General features: G+C 39.4%; 1 protein-coding gene across 1 annotated transcript in view; it reads left to right on the top strand.

Moving 5' to 3' along the window:
* SASH1 (SAM and SH3 domain containing 1) overlaps positions 1-27,969 on the top strand; it is a 124,319-nt gene that overhangs the window by 91,914 nt on the left and 4,436 nt on the right. The window contains 12 exon segments of the mRNA XM_017822052.1: positions 285-417; positions 4,459-4,805; positions 8,752-8,823; positions 11,202-11,323; positions 11,480-11,495; positions 13,429-13,564; positions 14,448-14,617; positions 15,721-15,930; positions 16,649-16,799; positions 19,332-19,445; positions 25,510-26,651; positions 27,199-27,330. Coding sequence (XP_017677541.1) covers positions 285-417; positions 4,459-4,805; positions 8,752-8,823; positions 11,202-11,323; positions 11,480-11,495; positions 13,429-13,564; positions 14,448-14,617; positions 15,721-15,930; positions 16,649-16,799; positions 19,332-19,445; positions 25,510-26,651; positions 27,199-27,330 — 2,745 coding nt within the window.

Genomic DNA, 27,969 nt, shown 5'->3' with positions numbered 1-27,969 from the left:
AATGCATGTGAAGAAAGACAAGGGCAGGAATGCATTTCAGTGCCTAGGATCTTACGTTGCACAGATTTAGAAATCAAAATGGTATGTCATGCTTTCAGAAAAAGAAAAAAAAAAAGAAAAGAAAACAAGAAAACCCTCAGTAATTTAAATATTTCTGTCTGACTGGGGCTGAAAATATAACATCAGTTACAGAGCTGCCTTGACAAACGCAGCAGATGAGCTAACTTGAAGGAGCAAGCCGTGGAACTACTACTTTATTAATATTCCCTTTGTTTCTTTGCCAGTCAAGAGAACAATCCGATGATGAAACAGAGGAATCGGTGAAGTTTAAGAGGTTGCACAAGCTGGTGAATTCTACTCGCAGAGTCAGGAAGAAACTCATAAGAGTTGAAGAAATGAAAAAACCCAGCACAGAAGGTAAAAAACAATGTGCATATGGTTAAAACTGCATGTGTGAATGCATGTTTCTTTTGAGAGGAGACAGAAAGTGGAGGGCTGGGGGAGGGAGGGGTGGAGTGTTTATCCCTCCTCAAGTGGAGGGATGGTAGGAATGACTGCCTTGTCTCTTGTGCATGTCCTAAGTAATTGAATTTTTAGACTGTGGAAGGAGGAAAGCGATAACCTAGAATGTGGTTACTGCTGATCTGGTATTCTTAAAGTAGCACTTGAGAGTCCCTCATTAAGAGATTAGAACTTGGTTTATGTTTTATGCCGCATGCTGGGGAGGGAATCCCCATGCTAGGAGCAATGCCAGCCAGCTGCCCCACAGGCTCAGCAAGGACGTTAAGTGGAGCCACCACTACACTGCTCCCTCCTCTGAGGCCTGGGATGGCACACAGGTGAAGCCCTTGCCTGTTTTGGGAGGGTAGCAGCAGTTGCACCACATGGCATCATCCTATGGCAAAAATACAGAAACTCTATCAGACATTCTTGTGGAATAGCAACTGCCTTGTATAATACTAAATTCTACTTCTGGGGGAGCCTGCCTGCAATTTGGCTTTTGAATGAGACCTGCTCCCAACAGAGAGGGGGAGAGAAGGGAGGAAGAGGAGAAGGGTGGGAAAAGGGAAGTGGAGTTCTGCCCCTGGGAACACCATGCTGTAGAATTAACTCTGGATGACCTGTGTGTGAGCACTCAGATTAATGGAGCCTGATCCTGAGGAGCCTCTCTGCACAACCCTGCTTGAGTCCTCACTGGACTTGTGGGCACCTTTCCATGCTGGTGGCTTTCTTGGCATGGCATCATATGCCAAATCCCTTCATCTTAGCAGTGAGCTGAGCCATATTATGATTCCTTCCTAGTGCATTTAAGGAGAACATGTGCATCTTGCATATGTGGCAGGAAGCTGCTGGCAGATTTATGATCTGGCCGGCATCTCTCCTACATTATGGATGGAGTTACTGGCTGGTATGAAAGGCACAGCCAGTCTAGAGCTCTGGAATGGGCAGGTGTGGTGATCTGAAAAGGTTCTGTCACCTCATAGGGGGAGCATAAAGCTGGGATACCATGGAAGTGAAAACATGGGGTTTGAGATGGGACAAACAAAACAGGACTATTTTTCCCCTGCTCTGAGTAAAGAAGGCCCCCAGAGAAGCCTGTCCTACCTCCTCCTTCTCTCTCTCTGGAAATCTGGGAAAAGCTGCAGGGAGCAATCAGCTGGAGGCTCCAGGGGTGCCAGCAGCTGCAGAAACAGGCAGCTGGGCATGCAGACACCTTCCTGCACTTGGACCAGACTTTCTTTTCAGCATATTAAGTATCTGTCTTGCTCTCCATACCCTCTTTTACAATGCCTCACCTCTTTATTTCCTCTTCTCCCTCAGTCTTTCACTTAAGTGTCCCAGTTCCCTTCAGGGCTTGTTTTTTTTTTTCCCAATGAGTTTTTCCACCCCTGCCTTTGGCAGAAAAATCACTGAACTAACAATTGTATGCAAAAAAATGTTTGCTCTTCTTCCTTCTTTCTCCACCTCCTGCCTGTCTTCTCTAACTCTAGGCTTCTCTGAATAAATTATCTGTAACTCTGAGTTTGTACTTTATCTACCACTCTGGAGTTTCTTTGTAGATTGGCTCTTGGGAAACTCTGTAGAAAAACCAATTATTGCTAAATAACAACATGGATTACTTCTGAATAACTTCTGTGTAAGTAGAAGGCCCCTTAAGTAGCCAAGTCTACATCAGCAGTAGATACCTATGACTTTTTTTTCAGGAAATTCCACACCCAGGTTTCCATGTGGCATATTAATAGTGCTTCATAAATGTTCATCACAATCTCTCATAATATAGGTCTGTATTCCCATTTGGATATGTCAGAGGGCTCTGCATGACCACAAAAAATACAGTGATCAGATTTGGGTATTGCTGTCTGGCCTTCCAAGTTACCTGCAGTTGACTGGATCAGTTCTTGAGCTGTTTGCTGCTGTTCTCTGAATCTGTGTTATGATTCTGATGTAATGTGAAATTCTAGATGACTAGGTTTTGGGGAGTTGGCTATAGTATTTGACTGAGTAATATCAGTAAAATTTAAATAAAGTCATTAATGTTCAACAGCCTTTAGCAAAATGTAAGACTTGTTTTGAAAACTGGCATATAGTTTCCTAGAAGAAAGATTCTTCACAATCCTCCTCAAAACTTTCTTCAGAAAGAACAACTTTACAAAATTTCCCTTATCTGTTCCTGTAGTTTTTAAAGAAAAGCACACTAGTCTCAGATCCTTCTCTTACATTTCTATTATTGACTCTGTTATCCCACTAAATGTACATCTGGCTGATCTGATACTTACTAGAATTTGTCAATATCTGAATCCTGTGGTTTTTATCTTAGTCTGCTCAACTGAAGCTTCCTAATTCCTGGGCACCATTCTTATGTAGCACTTAAAAACACATCACATCTACATCTGTGTCATTATGGCTTTGTGTCATGGACTAACTCCAAATAACATCTGTTACAGTTTTGAAACACAATGCATATTCTACAAGCTGTTTAAAAACATATTTACTTAGTGGACTAAAATTGTTTATCAGCACATACTCGGTCCCAGGAGAATGTCTATTTTCCGTTCAAATTGAGAACTAGAGGGGGAAAAGAGCAAGCTGGACAGTCCAGGGAAAGTGGTGTAAAAACTAGACTTCAGTCTACAGACCTACCCCGATACATTTCTCAAGAGCGAAAGTTTCATGTCAGATGTGATCCACTATCCCTCCAATGTCACAGTGATCTTAAGCTTGATAAAATAGCATCTTAGATTTCAACAAATGTATGTCACATATGTTTGGCAACAGAGTGAACTGAAGATGAGACAGTAATTCTGTACAGGTCAACTAATCTTTCATCATAAAAGGTGTCCCCTGTTATTGAATGAGTAAGTTCAGTAAATCATAAGTATCTTGATAATTGTTCAAATTTAACTCTGCTATAAGACTGTAGAAGCAATCAAAGATGAAGCCAAAGTTAGGTCACACAAGAAATCTATTTTGGAAAGAAATAAATACAATCACGTTTCTATGTGCATTTCTGATATATACCTATGAATGCTGTGAAATTTGTCAGGGAGACAGAGGAGGATATGTACTTTTTTTTGACTCTTACCTTTTTACTGCATCTAATACCTGAGACTATAATTTGCTCAAAAGAAAACACCAGAGAAAAGTTTCCTATATGATAAATGTGAAAAGGAATTGCAATTTCAAGTCTTTTATTCTCCCCTTTCCACTCCAAAAAGGAAACCTGGCTATCTGCCCATCTCCAGTATTTGTGTTGCAAAATATTCCTCTTAAATATTTTCTGGAACAATTTGGTGAACATCAAGTGTTTCTGTCATTACCAGGACACTGCTGAAATTGGCACACTTGCCATTTGACCTACTTCTTTGTCTTTGCATCTGTTAAATAAATTCTGTGTGATTGAAACTGCTGCTTCTTACCCCATCAAAAACCCAGAATTTTTAATTTCATCCTGGAGCTCATCTCCATAACTTCATGCAAAAAATACTGCTTTCTGCAGCCACAGCAGCGCTGGGTATTGGAAAACTAGACCTGAGAGATACTTGTTTGGTTCTTAATACCTGGGTATACTTCGACCTATTATAGATGAGCATCATATGCAAATATCAGATGAAAAACATGAGAAACAGATCCCAGTTCAGCTTTTAAGGAGTTCTTAGTGAGAGCATCTAAGTGGTCTTACTTAGCTGCAGATAAAATAATTAAAATAATGATAAGTGTACTTACAGGATGTTGTTGTCTGTCTTGTGTTAACTCATCCCAGAACTCTCACTTCATAAATGGAAGGAACTGCTTCAGGTCTATCCACTCACAAATAACTTCTGAGCAACTTATATCAAGAATAGTTTTCTTACAATTTAAGTGGGTGATATCCTAAATAAATACAGTAAGACTCTCCAGGGAAACATCTTAGAGAATTGCGAACAATGACATGCATTGTGCTGCTTTTTTACCATGTAGGTGTGGAAGAGCACTCACTTGACAACTCTCCTATACTGGATGACAGATCAGCACTTTACTCTGGAGTTCACAAGAAGCAATTCTACTTTGACGGCTCCTGTGAAAAGCAGCCAGAGGACGACTCTGACTCACTTACTACTTCTCCCTCATCCAGCAGTCTTGATATGTGGGGAGCTAACCGGAAGCTGGTGAAGACCTTCAGCAAAACTGATAGCCGTGGCCTTATCAAGCCTCCCAAGAAACTTGGGACATTTTTCTCTTACCCAGAAGAGGAGAAGTCCCAGAAAGTTTGCCGCTCCTTGACAGATGGAGAAATGAAGAAGAGCCTTGGCTCGCTGAGCCATGGGGTAAGTACAGAAAGCATTTGCTTTTATGACAGCAACAGGCACAAGCACCATCTTCTGGTGTCCCTGGAGGAGATTCAGAGTGTAAGGAAGCAGATCCGATTGAAGAAAATGGATACTAACTATTCCTGTTCCAGAGCTTTTCTTTGCCAGCGCCCTGCTAGGAAAGGAGCATCCCCCACAACTTGCGACCTGCAATTACTGCGGCACAAAACGAAAGGGGGTGGAAGTTGTGGCTTCCCAAACAGAAGGCTACGAGGGCGCACTTCTGTCAGCGAGTTCAATATTACCTATGTGGTGGAGAGAAGCCTGTACAGTCACCTCAACCTCTCACAGCTGGTGCGTCCCGTTACTGACAGGACCCTGAGCAAGGCCGACAAGCAGGACCTGAGGAGATGCCTGCTGGAGGAGGATGAGGAGGCCAAGAGGAAGTGGGCTGCCACAGTGGATCGCTGTACTAAAAGGGTTCTCTTGAGAATCCACCAAAAGTCTGTGAGTCAAAGAGTTGCCGTGAAGGTGGTCTTTCAATTTCTGTGAGGTTGCAGTGAACATTTTCTGCTTTATACTTTTAACTAAAATGTAGTATTTCTGCTTTCCTTGCCATTAGAAACCCTTAAGCACTGTAATGCAGCTGAAAGGGAAGAGCTTGATATCATCTTGTCAGAGAAGAGTTTTGTTGAATTGCAGTTTCTACATGTACAGAATTACTCGATGAGAGAAAGCAAATATGACAAAGTGCTGCTTTTTAGGTTCACCTAACACAGAAATAAAGATCACTGGTGAACAGAGGAGGTTTGAGGTGCTATAAATATGTTTTTTGTGATGCTTTTGGAGTTGGTACTCAATGGGATTCTGAGAGATGAACAAAATGTTCAGAGTATTAGAGCATTGATGTTCAACTGTGCTCTATTTCTCTTCTGCTGTTATTGTCTTATATTGGCCCTCCCCTGCTCAGATTGCATCTCATCAGTATCACTTCTGTTTTGTCAGTGGCTACTGCTCCTAGCATGGGATGAAGGTGGCACCTTCCTTCAGAGCATTTGGAAAGGGAACAAGGGGTGACCAAAGTAGGAAATTGTGCTTAAAATGGGAAAATAGGTGATTTGAACATTCCAGAGGGACCCAAAGCTGCTTCCTGATTATATGACCCAGTTTTGACTGTTCCGTTAACCATGATTCTGAGTTTCCTAGGAACTTGCCTTTGGTGCCAACCTGATCTCCAAAGCCAGCTAGTCTGTTGTCTAGTTGATAATGATCCCTACTTCAGTGCGTGGAAACACCACTGCATCTGTAACGTTAAGCAAGATATTCCAGTGAACAATATAGTAGAAACAGCTTTTTCTGCAGAATAACAGATTTTTTTTTGAGGCCTCTGTATCATTTCTTCAGGTATAAGGTACAAGAATCACAGCTTTGGTCTCCTTGAATAACCTGTGGGAGATGAGAAAGCCCTCATGGTTCACTTTTTGCTCTTTGGCCACAAAATATATAGATGTTTGTTCTACCCAATACCATGACCATTCTCTCTTGGCAGCTTAACTATTTTTTCTGCATTGACTGTTTGTCCCACCCCTCACAGGGTGCTGTTTATTGTACTCAGAAGACACCGTTTTCCCATAAGGATATTACGATGATAAGAGAAACCTTACTTGTCCTTCTGTGGATTGAATAATAGGGTTATTTTGGAAAAAAGAGCATACTTGTATGTTCTAGAGATGCCTCATAAATAAAAATACCCTCTAAAACTGCCTTTGTAAATACAGATGATAGAAACAAGCTTTTCAGTTCTTCTAATAACTTAGTCTCATCTTGCTGTAGTAATTTCATTATGGAAACCAACTGGAGTGACCTTTACTAATTCATGGAGATACAGTTGGAGAAGAAATGGATAGCGTTTTGTTGTTGTGGAGGAACTCCTCAGTCAACTGCTTCTCCAGCCTTGTTTGAATCAGATAAATATTGGAGACATGCTACTCTTACTAACTTTTTCAATACATTTCTTTCTGAAACCTCAAATAGCTGGCAGACTTCAACTAATGATGCTCCTTCCTAAAAACACTTAATTTTTTGTTTGCTGCAACCTCAGGGAAATTGCAATGCCTTTGTATTCAGTGGAATTGGTCACTCTGTCTTTCCTTGCCATTCATTTTTGTCATTTATATTTGTTTCAGTGACCTGGACATGCATGAAATTTTCAAATTGCATCAGTTTTTCTTTTCTCCCAAAATGATAATACTTTTGATTGCATGGCCATTCCATTGAATATCCCTCTCCTCATCCACAGACCTTTTGTTTAGTGCAGTATTGCCAGGGTCGCTACTGGAATCTGAAAGCAGAAGTTAAATTTTAAATGTATGGGGAGGTCCATAGTGAAACAATAAGCATCCTTAATATGGTACATTTACTCAGAAGCTTTTAACCAACGATCATTTTGCTTTCCAAGAAGACTTCTTTAGGAGGAGCTCTGGCTGGTTTGACAGACAATTTGCTCAGAGCAGTTCCAGATGTCCTCTTTTCGTTGCTGGGATTACCATGTGCTATAGGATTAGTTATAACAGTCCTTCACAGAAGAACCAAATTACTACTAGCTAAACATGCTGTGCTTTAGAAACTGATCATATTGCTTGTGGTTGGTCTCAAATGTTTTCCAAAACCAATTTTTAAAACCTGTGCCATAGTCACATTGCCTTCTGGAAAAAAAACACTTAGAAAAATTCTACATCACAGCGCTGTCTTTAATGTGTGTAAGGCCTAGACAAAGCTGGCTTTGAGTTGTGATAGAGTTGTGGTGGTTGCAGAAACTGTCATCCAAGCATGTTTGGTGTAAGCAGCACCCAATATAGAAGCTAGAAAATAAAATTTTTTAAAAGCCACTAATATGTGTGCTGATCAGGGGTGAACAGGGCAAAAAGAATGTTTACTTTATTAAAATTAATTGTTATAATTGTCCATTAAGTAGCACAGTTTATAGAGCTTGCTTCTTCCTCAGAGAGGAAGCTGGTAGTTCTCAGGTGGTGGGTCTTCACTGACTCACCGTCCTTTGTAGTTCTGATCTGATGTTAAGTTGATTCTTCAAGAGCCTTTGAAGTTAAGTTATTGTGTTGGGCAGTTCAGACCCTAAGAACTTAGAGAGTTCACAAGTGTTGAGCTTCTGCCTCCTGTTTGTCTCAACTCTAACTCTGAAGAGAATACTTGTAATAGACATCTGCCTGTCTTCAAAACCGCTCTCAGAGCCTAGAGTTGAAGTTGTGCAAGTGAATTGTGATCGCCATACCTTCATCCCGGATTGTCCTGTGAGACCTCTGACAGGGCCAGTTACTTGAATACTATGCAGCCAGTTGTTCATTACTCAGGTTTTGTTATCTTTTGGATTGTCAAGCAAAAGCTGGAAGTACCTAATCTGGAATCAGGACTTGCTGAGTCTCTGGGGACACAATGCTTATGGTTACCGGGGCTGGTTTTTCTCTTCTCTTACCGAGGGCTTGCCCCACTAGGCTTCCAGCAATTCCCTATATTTCAGTGCAGATGCAACCTGTGCAGCTATTCCCAGAAGGTAGGTTATTCAACACTTTAAAGGACTGGTGCTTCTCTGTTTCAGTGCTACTGTGGAGCATACATATGAAGGCAGATGGGAGTGCTGAAGTGGAGTTGCCAGCACCTTGGAAAACTTGAATCAACAGTTTCCTCAGACCAAAAAGTCTTTTTTTCTTTTTAAAGAGTAGGCAGTAGGTGACTCAACAGCAGCAGACCTTAGGCCAAGGAGTTGTCTCTGGAAAACACAAACTGCTTTACAATGGATTTCTTGATTTATAATCTCTCATCCCTTTATTTGTTTGTTTGTTTCCATTTTTGCAGACATTTGTGTTTTAATTGGTGTTCTCCTAATCACAGATGTTCTGAGTCAGCTAGTCATTGTGATAAAACTGTATCTATACTTGGTTTTTTGCAGAGAACCTGTAGCTTTGGAGGATTTGACTTGACAAATCGTTCCCTTCATATTGGAAACAGTTCTGACCAAATGGTGAGTTTAAGAAGGTGCAGATTTGAAATAGTATAAAATGAAATGCACAGTCAAGTTATAATAGACTGAAGTGTAATTTAGGTCTGTAATAATAGTTTGGGGATCCAAGAAAACAGAGTGTCTTTGTTAACCTCAAACTTCCTTAGCTTTGAGAATAACATACCCACCCATATCCATGTGTATATAAGTATTTATATACCATATGTGTAAAGAGGCAGGAACAAGTGACCAAAGTGCAGATCTGGGGGCATATCTGTGGGCTGTTCTTAAGTGTGACTTCCTCAGAGCATCACCCAAGGCAAAACATATGATTGCTATACTTTCTCAGTAAAAATATTTACTCTTTGGGATGATGAGGCAAACTTTCATTTACTGATGATCCGCAAGTTATTTGCATGGAAGTCATTATGTAAGAGATTTATTATTTGTTTTCTCGTTGTATCTAAGAGCTCTGGAGTAGACCGGGATCCCATTGTGCTGGGTGCTGCGCAACTGATCTCAGAGCATTTTTGTGTTTAAAAAAAACCAAACCATCTCCCCTGAGAATTAATTCCATTTTATGTTACTCATGTTGATCCCAGTGTTACTGTTGGTCGGCCTGCAGCCAAAAGTGACAGAACGGAAATGAGCCAGAACATTATTTCAAATGAAATTGCCAACATATTTTTTCCTTTTGCCCATATATGTTTTTCTTTTCTGTTTCAACATTGGATCTGATAGTTTCTCCGTCCACTTAAATCAAAATTAAATTGTGAAACATTTTGTATGCCAGCATTATGTTATTTTTTATGTCAGCTGGGTCTTTTGGGCTTGTTTTTTTGTTTTCTTATTAATTTTTTAACATCAGAAATAACTGTAATTTGGCTAAATCTGTGGATGGTTATTTTACTCATCAATTTTCACCTCAGTAAAAATGTTAACTTCTGATCTTTGTATTTATCTTTAAACAGAGATACTTGTTTTGTTCAGATTGCTTTTAACATAAAAAAGCGTGAAGTCTAGATGTTACATTTTTCCCTATGAGCATCAGTAGCGGGTGAGATGCAGTGCATCAGAATAATATATGCAGATCAAAGAGGTTTTTTCCTTGGAAACATTTAAGTCTATTAAGTGGAAGGTTTTTTCCAAAACGATAAGGCAAAGAGCTGTTCTTAATTTCTGGTAAAAGACAAAATTCCCAAAGAAGATGTAATCACAAACAACTTGTAAAGGGAAAAATACTGCATTGTCAGAAATGATGTATCAGTTGAATTTCAGATAAACTTTTTGTGAGAATATTAGTAAGATAGAAAACATACATAAATTTAAGGGGGGGAAAAAGAGAGAAATCTGTTATGTGGAATATAATGTCCATTTATTTTAGGGTTTTCTGGTTTTCTGTCTTCATGTATCTAAATTGAATCAAGTCAGAGACCAAATTCAGTAGAAAATCTCTTTGGCCAGATGGATTTTGGTCCTTTTTTGTGCTCTGATTTTTTATGCATCTTTGCCAATGGAGGGTTGTAGGGATAGCTCTAAGAGAGCTGCCTTGCTATGGTTCCTGAAACAGAGTAGAATGAAAGATCATTTTTAACATACTGCCTGGACAATCTGAATAAGGGCTGAATCATACGAGTAAGTTTGGCAAAATGTCTTCTGATCCAAGCTAGGTGTGTGCTTGTGCCATAAGTAAATGCTCAATATCTTAAGCTGGTTTCGAAAAGGTTAAATGCATTCAAAGCAGCTGGTCATCCACTATATATGGACCAGCTAATTTAGTTCTTCAATACCCTGTTGTGTGCCTTAAGAATAGCTGTGCAAGTATAACCTACCATGGTTGATGGATTTAGTAGCTTTTTTGTGGTGGTATTTTGGTTTAGTTTTTTTATAAACAGCCTGCAGTAAAACCACATAGGTTAATGGAATGCCTGTCTGAAAATAAAAAGTAAATTTGGGGAGCCAAATATAAGTATCCATATATATATATACACATACAGATATATATTTGGCTAGGATCTCAGAGGTACCTTTAGTCTTGTTAAGCCCTTTGAAGTATTGATCAACGTGAGCCACAACTACTGTTGTGTGTCCTGTCAGGACAGGCTTAGCCTGAGACAGTGTGGCTTTCTATCAGGTCAAATAGTTACCTGAAACTCAGGGATAAAGGCATCCTAACAGACCCTGACACATCTACACACAGTACTTTCACGAAAAGGTTACAAATCAGGCCTTAAGAGTAAGTTACAGTGGACTGCTACAGTGGTTTGCACAAGGTCTCAACAGTTGACAGGACACCATGCTGCCGTCCTGTGTCTGCCGGGATACCTCTGCAATAACTGTGACTGAGGAAAAAAGGGGCTCTTCTATTTTATAGGTTTAAGCCATGTTTTATTTTGCAGGGCAAAGAAGGAGACTTTGTTTATAAAGAAGTGATCAAATCACCCTCTGCTTCCGGTCTCTGTCTGGGCAGGTATGTGGAGTCTGTAGTAGAATCCATTTAGTAATGGATGTGTGATAATCAGTATTGATTTCCATGCATCAAGGCATCTCTGAAGAAATTTCTAACAAGACTATATGGTGTGGCTTATTCCTGTGTTCTTATAAAATCCCTCACTGTGAAATGTCTTCCTATAGATGCCAATACCATGGAAAATGCATTTTCAGATTTTCATTTAAGTAGCTCATCAGCAGAAGTCTGTCATTGATGACATCGCACATCTCACTATTTCCATTTCTTTTCTATTGTGTTTTGTTAAGGGAACCCATCTGTGACACAGGGTCACAGTAATACATTTAATCTGCAATTTATACTTCAGTTTAAATTCCCAGCATAACTTCACATATGCAGCTCCTCTCTGCTATTACAGATCTTTCCTCCATCATTGCTTGCCCTCTGCAGCAGCCCATTAAAACAGAGACACAATCTAGTCAGAAAGGGGCATCCCACAGAAGATTTTCCTATTATTCTTTCATTACAGATTTTTATAGCTAATTCTTAGAGGCAAACCTGAAGTACATTAGTTTTAAATTAGGCTTTGAATTTCACTGGCCTAGAAACAATTGCCTTTTGGTATACTTTGGGTTCCCTGCTTTACTGGAGTGTCAGATATCTTCAGCATTTGTTTAAAACTAGTCTTGCCTCTTGGAATGTGTAAGGAATAGGTTCGAAAGCCTCAGGGAAAGCAGAGCTCTTCCTGGTTAACATCGCCCTCAAGCGGGCTCCTGCCGGCTGGGTCGCGGGGGGTGCTTGCAGTCATAGAGAATTTGGAATTGTAAGGAGGTCGGAGTCAAGCCCTGCCAGATCTACCTTTTGGTATTTAATACAAAGCCTTAGCACCTGTAAAAAGAAAAGTTTGTAACATTCAGAGTAACAATCCCAAACTGAAGAATCTGAAGACAGTGTAGAGAGGCAGAAACATGGCCAGTTTTGTGCCATGTTTTGCAATATTAAAATCCCTTTCCTGCAGAACTGTTAGCCATTCTTATTCATAACCAGGGGCACTGCTACAGTTGTGGTTATTTAATTTAAACTTACAATTAAAATACTTTAAGGTCTAACGGGATTTGATATTGATAAGAAGGTGCTTGGTGTCTGACTGAACTTACGGTGCCCCTCTGCAAAGTCTGCCAAAAAAGAAGGGATCCTTTGAAAAATTGGTTTACAGTGATTTAGCAATACTTCTGCTCTATCTCTCTCTCTAAGATTGACTTGACCTCTGAAGTCATATGCTGGGGTGAGTTTTTTCCTAATGATTCTGCAGCATGCAAATAATAGCGTTCATCTAAAAGTTTTATGACCACGTGTCTCCACAAAAATTCTTGTATGCAAGCTACAGTTCTTTTGTTTTCAAAATTTATGGCACAGTCATTTTAGAATATTTGTAACTTTCAGGCATCATGACTCAAACTGTGTGCCGGTATCTCTTTCTGCATTCAAAAGAACCAAGCAAAATTATGCTGGCCCCAAATATCCACTGCTTTGTTTTAACTGTGCTTCATTGAGGTTGACAGAATTTCAATTAGGAAATACCCTTTTTGGTTTTTTGTAGTGCTTGACTGAATGAAAACAGAAATTGCCTCACCTATTGCACATGTAGCAAAATCATTTTATATTTATGCATTTATGTTTATGAATATTTGTACCGTGCACAGGCTGCATTTTCTGGCTATTTTTTTTTTTGTAGGTAAATGAGCAGTGTTATCAACAATTCACTTCAAAAAGAAATATTTCTGCACATCTCACTTGCTTGTCTGATTTGTTTGTGTTCATCTTTGTACAAAATCCTGTTTCTTAAAGCTGAATTTGGCACTAGCTGTTTTGCAACTACTGCTGGCAAAAAAATATCATGTGTCATGAAAATCTTTGAATTGGGAGTTTTATGTAATGTTTCTTTCTTCTTACAGTGCTAGCTTTTCCAGACTGAATTGTTTGCTCCCATCACCACTGCTCTGCCTAATAAAGTGGGGTTTTTACCACAGTTGAGTACTGCTAAATAAGTAGATGGAGGGTTTCAACCTGTCTGGTAAAGAGCAGGAAAACAGAATCTTTTTCCTTGGAGATGAACAAGAAGCTCCCATCAGTGCCTATGTTCATTTACCAAACTGAAATGGTTCAATCCCTTTCAGGAGTCCAGCCCTGGGGTCATGCCAGGTTCTCCGCAGTCGCCACCGCCAGACAGTGACTCCCTGGACAAACCCAAGCTGAAAGCCGGTGGCTCAGTAGAAAGCCTGAGGAGTTCCTTAAGTGGTCAGAGCTCAATGAGTAAGTTCAGTTGTAATTGTATTGCTCCATATCTGTGGCTTCAGGGAGCAGAGATCTCCACAGTAAGCAGAATCACAGGAAGTCAAAGCAGAAACTGGTTAAAAAGTAGAAAGGCTGATGGTTAGTCATTAAGGGTTTACAAAGAACTGTAACCTCTTTGGTGCAGAGACTATTTTTTTTGCTTTGTGTTTATGCAGAGCCCTGAAAAAGTGAAATCCAACTTTCTGTCTGGGTTTGTTGTGTCCTGCTGTTATAATATAAATATTATAATATAAATGTAATATAATAATGTACCTGTTTACTGCTGGCCAAGAATCATAATTCTCACTTCAAGTGAGAAATTTCCTGGGCACTCCTGGCGGTCTTCCCACCCTCCCTCTAGAGAAACCTTGAGGTTCTCTCATTAAATAGTTAAAGAAAGAGTAAATAGTATTTAAAACCTCTCGGGTTAAGATTATCTCTACATGAAACAGAGCTTAAATGGAACACAGATGATGAAAACTTGCTACAGTATTCACCGAATTTCAGGATGTGAGAGGGATTCTGTAACCCTCATGCAGGAGCTTGTTTTCCTCACACCACTATGTTTTTTTTGTAAGCAAAACTTCCCAGAAAGATGACATTCCTGTGACATACCGTAGATGAGACACTAGTTAAACAACTTCTCAGTTAAATATCGAGGAGCTGAATTCAGGAAAACAGGAGTGCAGAGTAGATTAACTAACTCTCCCATCACATGTGTGTATAAAAAATAGCAGTATTTAAGGACTTTTACCTTTGATTATCATGTTTTCTGGAAAGAAGACCTGTTTTCTATCTTACTTCTGTTTCTGAAGCTTTTTCAGAAGCTTTTTTGTGAACTGATACTATGTGTCTCACACAGGCGGTCAGACAGTGAGCACAACAGATTCCTCAACCAGCAACAGGGAGAGTGTGAAATCAGAAGATGGTGATGATGAAGAGCCTCCTTACAGAGGTCCTTTTTGTGGAAGAGCCAGGGTTCACACTGATTTTACTCCAAGTCCTTATGATACAGATTCTCTGAAGCTCAAGGTACTAGCTATGTCTGTTTTTAAGGGGTCAAACATTTATTTTGCTAAAATTCTAAATTAAAAGCTCTTTGCAAGTACTATAGAATTCTTAATCTTGTTACAAGTTTATATGTGTTTTTTGAAGCCCTTTAACATGTCTTACATGTTTAAGACTTGCTTATATAGCAATTACAGAATTATAGCAAAATGTTATAGAACATAAGTACTGGTGTTTTTCCACGTCTAGGGAAAGACACTTGTGTCTTTAGTTTTGGGAAAAATAAAAATGTGCCATGAATTCATTTCCCCTTTGCAAGGATTTTGCTTGAAAGCCTGGAAAAATACTTTGTCACAGTGAAATAATCCTCAATGGAAAAATTTTAAAACCCTTGGAAGAAATGTCCATGCACCTGCACATAGTGTCTCTTAAAGGCATTTGAGTTTATGTAACTTGTTTTGAGTTAATTTTGAAATACTTTGCCAACTGAGTGGTTATCTATCTTTAATTTTTTCTTGATATCAGCTTTGATTATTTTCAGTGGTGCTGTATTCAGTTCAAACTATCTTACTCCTTGCATTCATTACTTAAAATTCCAATGGCAGCTAATTCCTATTAAAGCAGATGTATCCAAGGTAATCTCTTTAGGCATACAAAAATGATTTTGTGTCCATTTCTTTGTTATGGTCTGGGGCACATTAGGAAAAGCAACATTGTTGCACAGTTCATTCTGCATAAGCCTCCTTTGCTCAGGAGATCTGAGGTGAAGTTATGCCCATATACACTGAGCATGTTCTTATTTGCACCAATTTCAGATAGTTGCATAGCTTAGAGACATTTGTACAAAACAGAAGTGGTGCTCTACAGAAGCGTCAGCAGGTTGGAGAATGTGGACAGTAGGGATCCATTCCGGGTTCTTTTGTTGACTTGTTCTGTGGTTGAAGTCATGTCACTTAATTCCCTTTTCTTCCACTTGTAAAACAAGTATAAGCAGACATTTTTGCAAGAGCTTTGAAAACTAAAGAGTGTTGTCCGTTCCATGTACATAGAAATCCAGGTGGGTGTGTTTGCTTAAATACCTATCAGAAAGCATGCTTAAAAGGCTTTCTTGCTTCTTTGGTCTGTAGAAGGGTGACATCATTGATATAATCAGCAAACCCCCCATGGGCACTTGGATGGGCCTGTTGAACAACAAAGTTGGCACTTTCAAATTTATCTATGTGGATGTGTTAAATGAAGAGGAAGAGAAGCCAAAGCGACCCACCAGGAGACGTCGAAAAAGCAGACCACCCCAGCCCAAGTCAGTTGAGGATCTCTTGGATCGCATCAACTTAAAGGTCCAAATTCTCTCTCTCTCTATTTACCCTTCAGTTTTGCTTAGGGGAGGGGGGCCACACCTTTTGAGTTGTTAGTTTAGAAAGTTGCACACCAGACTCATAATCCTAAGGCTTGTGACACCACTTAGCAGAATCAGATCTTAGCTGCAGAGTGAAAATAGCTGAGGCCAGGCAGAACTGCCTGTCAGGCTTGATGAAGTGCCTCAGGCTGCAAGTCATGTACTCAGAGACTGTAAATCGTTGCACAGTATGGCCGCTAGCTAACACTCCAGAGGCAAGCAAAATGTGTAAAATAACAATGGTTATCCCGTCTTTAAAGAGGACAGGTTTTTTCTATGTTTCTATGTTTCAGAAGTGCTAGGGATAGATTGATGTGGCTGTCATTCACCCTTCGTACTTCTCCCCTCTTGCAGAGCCATGCCATACTGTGTGTTCAGGTAGCATCGATACCCAGACCATCTAATATAGTGCATTTCAAATACAAAAATATGTGCGGCATTCTAGTTCTGCCCCATCTACTTTTCTGAACTCTGAGCACTGTTTATACAAGCTGTAATACTATAATTTTGGTGCTGTGCACTGGTTTGCATTTGCTTAACTACTGCCTTTTTGCTGGGTGCAAAAATCTCATCTAGTATCTTTATTGACAAAATAAATTGAATAAATTTGTTATCTCTCTTATCTCTTTTTTTCCCCTCTTTATTTTCCATTTGTGCAGGAGCACATGCCCACTTTTCTATTCAATGGTTATGAAGATCTGGATACCTTTAAGCTTTTAGAAGAAGAAGATTTGGATGAACTGAACATCCGAGATCCTGAGCACAGAGCTGTTCTTCTCACAGCAGTGGAACTTCTACAGGAATACGATAGTACGTGGAATGTTTGAGGTTTTCTGTTTTACTAGAGCTCTACCAAGAACCTTGTGAACCCCTTAAAACAGAAAACTGGTTCCAGGATTTTGATCCCTTTTTTTTTATCTAATGTAGTTACTTCCACGGTAACCCCATGTAACATGTTAGATTTTTGAGGAGTGACTTAAGATTTGCTTTAGTTCTTCCAAAATTCTTCTGTTCATGTAAGCCCTGCCACCCAACTTAATTCATATCAAGTGTACAATACATAATGCTTTAGAATACTGATGTTCAAGAACAAATCATGAGATAACCTACTCAAAAGAAGAGTCTGACACATAGAGAATAGGAAAGAAGAAATCTTCAGACTAGAGGGACAAGATTAAGATTATCAAGGATAGGAAAAAATTCAAAGCCCAGAGAGTTGTGGAGAAGTGTAACGTGAATTAATTTTACCTGCACATACATATGGTTCTTGGGACTGTTAATTGCAGGATTGTATAGGTAGCTTCAGGTTGTATATATGACAAAACAGTGATTTTCAAAGGAAGCAAATATATCAGTCAAGTGCAAAGAGTGAAAGACAGTGACCCACATATCTAATGTGCAGCAGTGCAATTTTGCCCACTGTACATGTGATCTCAGGCAAGTGGTTGCAAAGATAAGAAGGAGTGGAGTAAGCCATAGCAGTCGAATTCAAGGGTGTCTTTGCTGCATAGCAATAAGCGGGACCTAGTTACAGCAACCTAAGACAGTGCTGAATTTCCCCTTCATCCCCAAGTGTCAGCAGGATATTAGTATCCACTGAGCAGAATCAGCGGAATGGATTGTGTGAGGGCTTTCTCAGCTGCTTCTGTGCAAATTTCTGTGTTTTATCTTAAACTGCCATAGCAGCAATTTAAACAGCTGCTTGTTAAGTGGGCAATGCTTAATTCAATTATAGTGATATGTGTAATTAGTATCTTTAGACAGTGCTGTGTGGCCCAAGTTCCCAGTGACATGTAGCTTTCTTGTTCACTTCCCAGAGAGTCATCTGCTCTTTCTTTGCCCTTCTCTACCCCCACAATTAAGCCACAGTTGCAAAACTAGGTTCTTTTCACAAATATCAGAGTAGGTTTTTGTCACCCAACATGAGCTTCTCATCATTATTTGCAGACCTATTTAGAATGCTTACTTCCCTGAAGAAATAATTTTTTCAAGGCCCTTCAATTTTGGTTTGAAAACTTGAAGATGTGGTGGTTGGAAAGTACAAATTCCAGCTCCAAGTCAGGGTGATGAGGAGAAAGAGAAGTGGGAACCAGACAGCTCTAACCTGGGAGAGACAACAGTACATAGTTCAACTGCATAATTACCTGTCATGTGCTGAGAGTAGGAATTGGAATAATCATTTCTGACATTTCATTGCTGGTATAGAAACCCACAGCATAAACTGTATCCTTGCATCATGAGGTTGGTTTTCTTTATCTTTAGCTCTAGATTTAGCTTCTTTACAAAATATGATTTCTGACAACACATTCTGAGTAAATTCCTGGAATCCAGTCTATGCAGCCTGAGTGGACCACACTTGAGTGTTGTCTTTTTGCATAGACCAAGGAAGGAAGGAATTGGTACCACTAGTCTCTTCCATGTCCCATCGTCCTTTGTTAGGGGACAGTATCTAATGTACCAGACCCACTCCTGATCCTTCCTCTGGGTCTTCTCAAAGGTAATTCAGAATTCAAATTTTATTCTTTTTTACTTGAGTTGGTTCTTTTCAGTGTTTTTTTCTTCTTTTTTTCAGTGTTGGGGTTTTTTTTAAGTCTTAGAAAGAACTTTTACAGCATCATTTTAAGTAAATTTCCATGGTTTTAAGTTGTGCACGTGAGTTCCATTCTGCTTTATTATGTACCATGCTGCTCCCTCACACTCTTGCTGAAGCTGTTGCTTATTTACCAAACAGGATGAATGTTTCCAACATTTGTGATGGCTTTTCCTAATGCTCACTCTTTTATAAAACAGTGGTCTGATACAATTAATACAACAGGAAAGATCATAGAATTACTTAGGTTGATAAAGACCTTTAGGATCATCAAGTCCAACCTAGTCCACTGCTAAACCATGTCCCTAAGTGCCACATCTACACACCGTTTAAATACCTCCAATGATGATGACTCAACCACTGCCCTAGGCAACCTTTTCTAGTGCCTGACCACCTTTTCAGTGAAGAAATTTTTCTTAGTTCACAAACTAAACTTCCCCTGATACAACTTGAAGCTGTTTCCTCTTGTCCTATCACTTGTTACTTGGGAGAAGAGACCAACCTCCACCTGGCTACAGGCTTCTTTCAGGTAGTCATAAAGGGCATTAAGGTCACACTTGAGCCTCCTTTTCTCCAGGCTAAACAACCTTAGCCCCCTCAACCACTCCTCATAAGACTTGTGCTCCAGACCCTTCACCAGCTCCATTGCCCTTCTCCGGACACACAAAACAGTGGTGTTTGAAATGGAAGGTTGAGAAGTTCAGTCACATTTCCTGTTTGCCTGTTTTTCACTGTATTCTCACATCCTCTAGGTAACAGCGACCAGTCAGGATCTCAGGAGAAACTTCTCATTGAAGGCCAAGGCCTAACCGGATGCTCTCCTCGGGATTCTGGCTGCTACGAAAGCAGTGAAAACCTGGAGAATGGTAATGGTGACAGCAGTGAGCCTTAAAATTCCTTCAGTCTTTTTTTTCAGTAGATAACTTCATATACTTCTCCTCCTGTTCTTAGCTAACAAAAGCTACTTCACACTTGACTTTCTCCTTTGCTCTGATTACCTCTTTCCCTCTTGGCTTGAGCCATTGGTTTTCATTGCTACTGTTTCTAATTTATTTATTTGCATAAATAAAGGAAACAGATCACATTTCACAAATAGTCTTTCTTTTATGATCTTAGGGCAACAGGCACTCTCAACTACCATTCCCTGCCTTCTCCACTCCCAGTCATATTCTCATGCCACTGTGCTTCTTGAGACTTGCACTACTTGCACACCAATAGCCCTTGTCTAAGGGATCACCGATGGAGAAATCTCTGAACTCTGCAGAGATTAGGAGGATTTTTTCTGTTAAGAAAAAATGTTCTCTATTTTAGGCCATATTTTTGTGTTTGCTTAGGTTGCATATTGCATTCTCCTCTGATCAGAACCCAACTGCAGAGACTTAGGACTTCTTAGTATATGAATACTAGAAAGTTAATTAGTTGAGAAGTTGGCAGGGAAATAAAATAAAGAACAAATTGCTAATAATATCAGTTCCCTTTGCCTTATCCTGCATCAGTAAAAGGTGATGCATTGAAAAATTACTAAGGCAGGTGATAATAGAGATTTTTTGTCTCTGTTCTAAAAAAACAGAACATGCTTTACTTGAGAGATGGTCTAAATTTGTCATTAGGGATGAAATATTAAAAGAGAAAATACTGGTTTGAGTTTGGCATTATCGCTCCAAGCATTTGAGCCATGGTTTGGCCTCAGACTGCCTGGTTTCATCACTGACATCCAGCATAAATAGGAAACCAAGAACAGAATAAATAGATACTGTATGTGACTATTTTTCCAATTTAAAATATGAGCTAAAGATCTTTCTCTTAGTATGTGCATTTTCTGTCAGTCTGCCACTCAAAAATAACAATTTATTGAAGAAAATCAGAATTTGCTTTGAAGCTGAATGCCTGAAATCAACAATATACTAAATTCCTGAAAGCAGGGAGTTCTTTTTCTTGAATACGAATCCACATCCAGTAGGCACGCTGGAATAGAATCATAGCTAAATATATGGCATATGTGACAATTTCCTTTCATTTTTGTCTCTAAGTGCCATCATAATGATAGCTGTAACACTGAAGTTAAAGTGCTGCCTGTACATTTTCCTTATTTTAACGATATAATAAAACCTTTAGAAAGCAATTGGCATTGCCTGTCTGCTTAGATACTTACATTTAAACTAATATTCCTGTCTGAGTTTTCTAGAACGTGAAATGCTGATGATTTTTATATTGCTTTTTATGAATGGCTTGCTGCATTTCTGCATCATTTTTGCTCACAAATGCATTTAGTGTTTGTTTTGAAAACCATTATGAAAAGAACATTTGATATTGGATTCATTCAGAGATTTTGTCAAGGCTAGTTAATCTGAAATCTGCTCCACCTTGTTTGCAAGGTTCATGGACCACAGTTGTTCATATGCATGTTGTTTTCAAAATACATTGTGTTCTCATCTTTTAAAATAAGGGTAGTCATTTGTCTGGTATAAACATCATATTGTGCAGATCAGCACTTCATAAAGGGCAAATGCATTCTGAGAAGGAACCGATCTTCAGATTTTCTGAGGAATTTTTATACATAATATTTTGATGACTCCTGTAGTGTCTGGTTTGGGGCTGATACTGGATCTTTTGGTATCAATTCAAGATTTCAGAGCTACTCTAATATTTTGGCTAGAAAATTGTTTGCTATGTACTATAGCAGTGGTCCACATGTATGTTTTGTAAGTACTTCTCTGGGTCCCACTGCAGAAAAATTTGGGTATACTCTTAGGTATCCACAGTGTACTTACAGCAGCATTGTGGTTTTATTTCAGTTCACAGAGAGCAAGGAACATACAGTTTGTGACCTATCCCGTCTTAGACAAGAAAAACCTCAGAGCAGAAAGCAACCATCTATGGACAATTAGTCCATATAGAAATAAGGCAGAGAGAGCAAGCTGTCCTTTAAACATCTGACAGTGGTGCAGTTATTGGGCTTGTTTTGCATGCAGGCATCAACAGTCTCAGATTCATTTGGAAACCACATTGGAAAACTGGTTTTCACAGGACCAGACAAAAGCAGATAGCTACAGAACAGAATAGGAACAGAGCAAGCATATTTGATGCTTCCCAGGACATTCTTGGGGAATTCATCATTTAAGAACTTCAAAATTTGAGTACTCTTTCCTGGCATTCACCCATTTTTCTGAAACTTTTTATGAACATCCCTTGTCTTCCATAGAACCTCCATACCTAACAGTGTCTGTGTATGACTTCTGTCATACTCCTTCCCAAGTCATCTCTTTTCTGGTCTGGGAAGGCCTACTAATTATTCCCTATAGGTCATTCATGTCCCTGGTCATGCCTGGCTTCTTTGAAGCTTTACTTGTACTGTATAACTTTTTTAAGGGACATGAAGAGATGAGAATTGCACATGCAATGCGCAGAGCTGAATGAGCAGACAAACCACAGCTTTATCAGGTGGGATAAGGGCATTCTCTGACTTGTTCAGAAACTGAGGCCCAGATTTCCACAGTGCCAGGCAGGCATCCTAAGCACTTAAATATTCAGTCCTAATTAGTCAGAAAAGGAAGCAACAAAACAGGTGGCCACATTGCCTAATGTAATGTGCATTTCTACTAGATTGTAATCAATAGAAAAAGCAATTAGACTGTTGTCTAATGTGCCATCATCTTTGTTGTGTCAACAGACCTGTTTGAAATGCACCCAAAATACAGCCACAGAAAGTAATGTCAAAATGAATTTAATAAAATCTGGATTTGGGCAAACCACTGAATGCATTCTGTGTCTGGTTTTGCATACTTAAATTTCTGAGGACTGTCTTCCATATGGAAAAAGATGTACTAAGGGAAACACTGAAAATTTTTTGCTATAGCTGTGCTACCTCTAGAAATTGAGGGCTCTAGAATATTCCCCAAGATAGTCTCTTTTCTTCTGAGGCAGGTGATGACAACGAAATTTAAAAGTTCCATGTCTGTAATCTAATAATAAGTATCATGAGAGGTGGACAGTGCTTTGTCTAGCGAAAAATGCACCATAACATTAAATAGAAGAGTTAAAGTATTCACCATAGCTTGAACTGAATCTGGAAATAATATAAACTTTTCATTCATTTTATGCAAGTTCCACCTTTGTAATCTTAGTTTTTACCCAATCACCTGTGTCCTTCTGTGCACATTTAAATCAGAGATGCCACCGTGGTTAACAGCACTATGAAAGGCATTAGACTGCTTAACTGTACTGGGGGTTCATAAGACTGAGTTATTATCAAAAATCCTAACATTAAAAATGTGTTTTAAACCTTACTAGCTATACACTTTAACTCCTGTAGTTTGTTTTCTTCTTTTGTTCCCAAGGTAGGGAATGTTACATTTGTGGACATTATTTATATAACTCTCCACTTTATGAAAACAACTTAAAAATATGTTTTAAAGTCTGTTTTCAGGAAATACTGCCTTCCTTTCTTAGTTTCACAGAAGCATAATGAAGTTATACCTGGCAGTCAGGAGGGGAGAAGGAACAGATGGAAAAAGAGAAATCACAGCTGCCTTCCTGATACTGCTCTTGACTTAAGTCTACATAAAAGAAATTACATTCTCAACCAGCAGCCTCTGTACAAAGCAGTAGCATTGAACCCAGCAGTATCTTTTGAACCATTCTGAAGCAGAGAGCTTAAAGATGGCGTGTTTGATTATATATGTTATGGACAAAATGTTTTGAACTTCAATTCTAACCTCATTTGTATTTTTGTGCATAACAGGGGTAGAATGAACTGAAGATTCGATTTTACTTTCAGAAAATTTTGCTTTTCTCATTTTTCTTGATTTTTTCTTCTGTAAAGGCTACTGCCTTTACACAGACATACCCCATTTTTAATGAAATGCAATGCTGCTTACTAGATAGCCTTATGGCTTCAGTAAGAGCTTATATTGCACAGGAGTAGCATTTCTCACAATTTTTATTTCAATGTCGAGGTTCCTGAGTGGGTTTTCCTTAAACTGGTGTAACCCCTGGTTAGTATTTCAGATTGAAAAGAGGGTATATGGATTTTGTTATGTGAGCATTGACAGCAAGCCCCAGACAATAGGGTGAATTACTGCACAAGTCAGACATGTGCTGGCAAATATGAATAATGGAAAGAGAACACTTCTTTCCATGCTCATTACATACTGACATTAGTGCCTGAAGGCACTAAAAAATGAACATAACATTTCTTACACATGTCTTTTTAATGTGATTTCAAGTTATTTTCAGAAGGCAGTGGCCAAGCTCCTTGAAAAGATGCAGACAGACAGGTCTCCCTGCTAGTTTTCTGAGCTACCTGAACTCAAGGTAGTAGCAAGGGGGCCAACTTCAATGTGGGATGTGTCTCTTTTAGCACTTTGTGGAAATGGTAATATTTAGTTTGAGTTGAACTGCGAACCATACAGCTTCTGAGAAAGCAGTTCCTGTGTGCTCGCATTCATCCTTGTAGGCACACCTTGATTTTAGATACAGTAACTTTTTTTGATGGGAGAGTTTTCCTTATCTCTTCCTAAATGTAACCTCCATTTTCTTTTCTGTTTTTCTGGATACTTTGTTTTTTAAACTCTTTGAGCAGAGTAAGATGCAAGGGAATGCGAGCTATTTCTTTTTTAGGTTAAACTGGTTCTTTCATTCATATGCAAAGCAAGCAGTGTATATTATTCAAAACCCAAGCACTGAACTTCTTTCAGGATAATGCTTTGAAGGCAAGCTGCATGAGAAGAAAACATCTATTGCTTAAAAGTACACCAGATTACTTTAGTTCTGATGTAGTAAGCAAAACCTCTCAGATTTCTAAAATGATCAGGTCTTTTAATTGGCAGCTATTGATTACCTTTTATTACAGACTTTTGATAGCATTTAGCCAAATCTTTTGGTTTGAGGTTTTGGCTGTTTGGATTTTTTCCTTTCCATTGGAAAAAGAAATTTTGAGCTTTATCTCTCTCTCTCTCTCTATTTCTTTGTCTATCTATCTATCTATCTATCTATCTATCTATCTATCTATCTATCTATCTATCTATCTATCTATCCAGCCTGATTTTAGAAGGCTTACTGTACATGGGGGAAAGTATCCCTGTCACCCTGAAAACAATAACTGTTCAGGATGTGCTGTTATTCTCAGAGGTCATTGGCTTTGAGACAAATTTACTTCTGTCTTGTTAAAAAGAAAAAACATCTATATAGTATTTGATAAAAGACCTTGTATTTCAAGTAATGAATACTCTAGTAGACGCAGTCCCTTTGATTGGGATTTTTCTGTCAAGCAGAGTTGGTGGACTTCACTGTTTAAAATCAGTGGTGTTTATAAAAATATAAAATAAAGCTTACAAAGAACGTGTGGTTCATATTGACATCTTAAGTGTTTATAATAAAACACCAAATCTCTAAGACCTTCCACTTTGATAACCCCCCAGACATGAGACATGTGACATGAGACTAACGCTGATATTAGTCACACTTGAAACTCCCTTCTGAAACATTTCTCCATCTCATAAGATCTTTTTCTATAAAACTCTGCTGTTTCTAAAAGTAGTTTAACAAAGGGGCTGGTGCTAAACCAGTCTTCCTGTACTTTCTTGTGCAGGAGGAGTGATATAGGGTATCAGTTCTAACTATAGGATATTTCTACATGAAAAAGGTTTATATGAGCTAAACCTCAAATCTCTGCAAATTGGAGAATAGGAAGGATATTAAGTATTATGAATATATTTTACTTATGTGGTCACATTTACTAGTTCTTCGCGAATAAAGCTGAAGTTCACAAATACATATGCTTAAAATGGCACTGAGTTCTTGTACATTTAGAGTTAACAAAGAGAGAATAAATCTTTTTTTTTGTTTTTTTTTCAAAACCATTTATAAGTGATCTCTAATTTATGCTGCAGGGTGTTTTTTTTTTTTAATTGTGAATTTACTTGTTTCTAGGTAAAACTCGAAGAACCTGTCTTCTGCCCTCAAAATCAGCAAGTGACCGTAGCTTTAAGGATTTCAGCAGAAACCAGCTATCAAATTATCCCACGCTTCCATTGACCAAGTCAATAGAAACTCTACAGCATGGGGAAAAAGGGTTGGGTTGTGCACATCATGCTCTGAAGAGCTCTGTCCAACCTCCAGCCATCACAGGTCTGAAGAAGAACCGCAGAAGTTTACCGGTTGCCGTCTGTCGGAGTTATGAAACTCTGGATGGACCTCAGGATGTAGATACATGGCCAAGATCTCACTCGCTGGATGATCTCCAGGGAGAATCCAGTGCTAACCTACAGGACACTAGCAAGCAAGTAGGTTCTTTTCCTCAGGATTCACTGGATGTAGCAAAAAAGGCAACTGGCTCTGCCCTGCCGCCTCACACTCATGGAGGCAGCTGTATGGTAGATGACTTCATGGCTAAGCAGAGTAAGGGAGCTGCTAGTTCTCAGAAGGGAAGAGCTAAGGAATTGAACTGCTCTGTAATGGAAACTGCAGGTGAAAAGCCTGCTCCGTTCCCCCTGAAAAACTATGAAGCTCAGCCTGCCTTAGTGATGCATCATGCCTCTGAAAATACAAGGATGCCTCTGGAAATACAAAGTAAAGGCTTTCATGACCTTGCGCGGGCTGATTATGCTCCAGTCCTCAAGGGAGGTCTAGAAGCTGAGCAAAAAGGCACAAATGAGGCAAGAATGCAACCAAAAAATCCTTCTCAACCGCCACCTGTCCCTGCCAAAAAATGCCGAGAACGCCTTTCTAATGGAGTATACCATCCTCCCATGACCACAAGTGGGAACCACTCAAGTCTAGAAGCACCATGTTTGCCAGTAAAAAAGACCAGCTCATCCGGTCCCATTGATTGTCATGGAGTACCTGTCCATAGGACGTCCTCTGAACATGAGCCCAATACCCCTCCTAGCCCACTCCCACCCTGGCTGTCAGAGCTCCCAGAGACTGCTAGTGTTCAGCAGCACGTGGTAAAGCTAGGTCCTGCTTCAGCAAGGAAAGTGTCTTGTAGCAGGGGAATGGATCTGGAAATGGTGATAGAAAACAAGTTGCAGTCTGAAGACATTGATCTTACTGAAGAACCGTACTCAGACAAGGTAAGTGGTAACCATTTCAATGCTAGCATTCCAAGGGATAGCCTTTCATTTATTGTGTGTAATTTTTTTCTGTGAGTAACCAGCCTAGATAAATCAAAAATCAATGAGACATTAGACATTCTATAACTCTGTTTGTCTTTACTATCAGACTTTATGCCTAAAGGAACTCTTGTGTTGTGGGGGACTGAGAAATCCCAGACCTATTCTGAACCTTCATCTTTTCAGGCCACTGGTGCCTTGGTGGACCAGGCATGGAAATGTATCTTTCTCTGCTGATGTGGGGAAGTAGAGCTGAAAAAGAAAGTAATGATTAAATTTTATGCTTCCAAGGAACTCTAAATTGATAGCATCAATTAGACATCTTTTTTTTGAGGGGAGGGAATGAGTCTTAAGGTCCAGTCCCTCCCTAAGGGATTGCTTTTTTCAGTTTTCATGTAACCTCGAGGAAAGCTCCTTCTTGCTCCCATCCTACACTTCTTTTTTGGTCTGTATTAATACACTTCTTTAATTTGTCTGCTCTCCTTTGTGTCTGGCTGGGAACATTCAGCACGGTCGCTGTGGCATTCCCGAGGCTTTGGTACAGAGGTACTCTGAAGACTTAGAGCAGCCTGAAAAGGATGTTGCCACAAACCTGGACCAAATCCGGGTAAAGCAGCTGAGGAAACAGCATCGCATGGCAGTGAGTATTTCCATAAACCAAATCTTCTTGTTTATGAGCAGACTTTTAAAAGGACTGACTAGTAGTAAAGGGAGATTCTTGTGAAGTCCTAGTACAAATGTGCTCCCTATATTCACCCAGCAGGTGCAACATAGGTAGAGGTACTGTAGGGGCAGGATATACCTCCTCCTGTCCGAAAGGAGGACAGTTAGTAGTTGAAAGGAGAGTGGATATCCCTCTCTTGACTGAATAATAGTCTTAGAAGTCTAAGCAGACTGCAAGCAGTGGTAACAGATACTTGCTCACTAAGAGTGACACATATTAAATGCTTCTGTATTGAAATCTGAAAGGGTTTATACTCCTTTTTTATTTCTTAAACTATACTAGTGTCCACTCCTCCTTAGCAAAAGCAGGAGGAGAAAACAGTCAAAAACATGGCTTTTTCTAGGAAAACTTGGTCTGTTTGAGGAGGTAATAGACAAAATTGGTATTCTCTTGCCTTACTGAGAAATTAAACGTATCACTCTGAAAAGTCTTTTTACTGGATATTTTTTAGGTCTCTCAAACTAATTCAGAGTGGCACATGACAGTTACCCAAGCAGCTGGATACTGCCCACTGTGTCTGTATTGCCAAAATTATTGCTTCTGTGCCAAGTAATC

The sequence above is a fragment of the Lepidothrix coronata genome, unplaced genomic scaffold (genome assembly GCF_001604755.1).
Source record: "Lepidothrix coronata isolate B3197 unplaced genomic scaffold, Lepidothrix_coronata-1.0 Scaffold94, whole genome shotgun sequence".
NCBI classification, from domain to species: Eukaryota; Metazoa; Chordata; class Aves; order Passeriformes; family Pipridae; genus Lepidothrix; species Lepidothrix coronata.
Note: the sequence above shows the minus strand (reverse complement) of the source record. Positions and strands in the feature narration are given on the sequence as shown.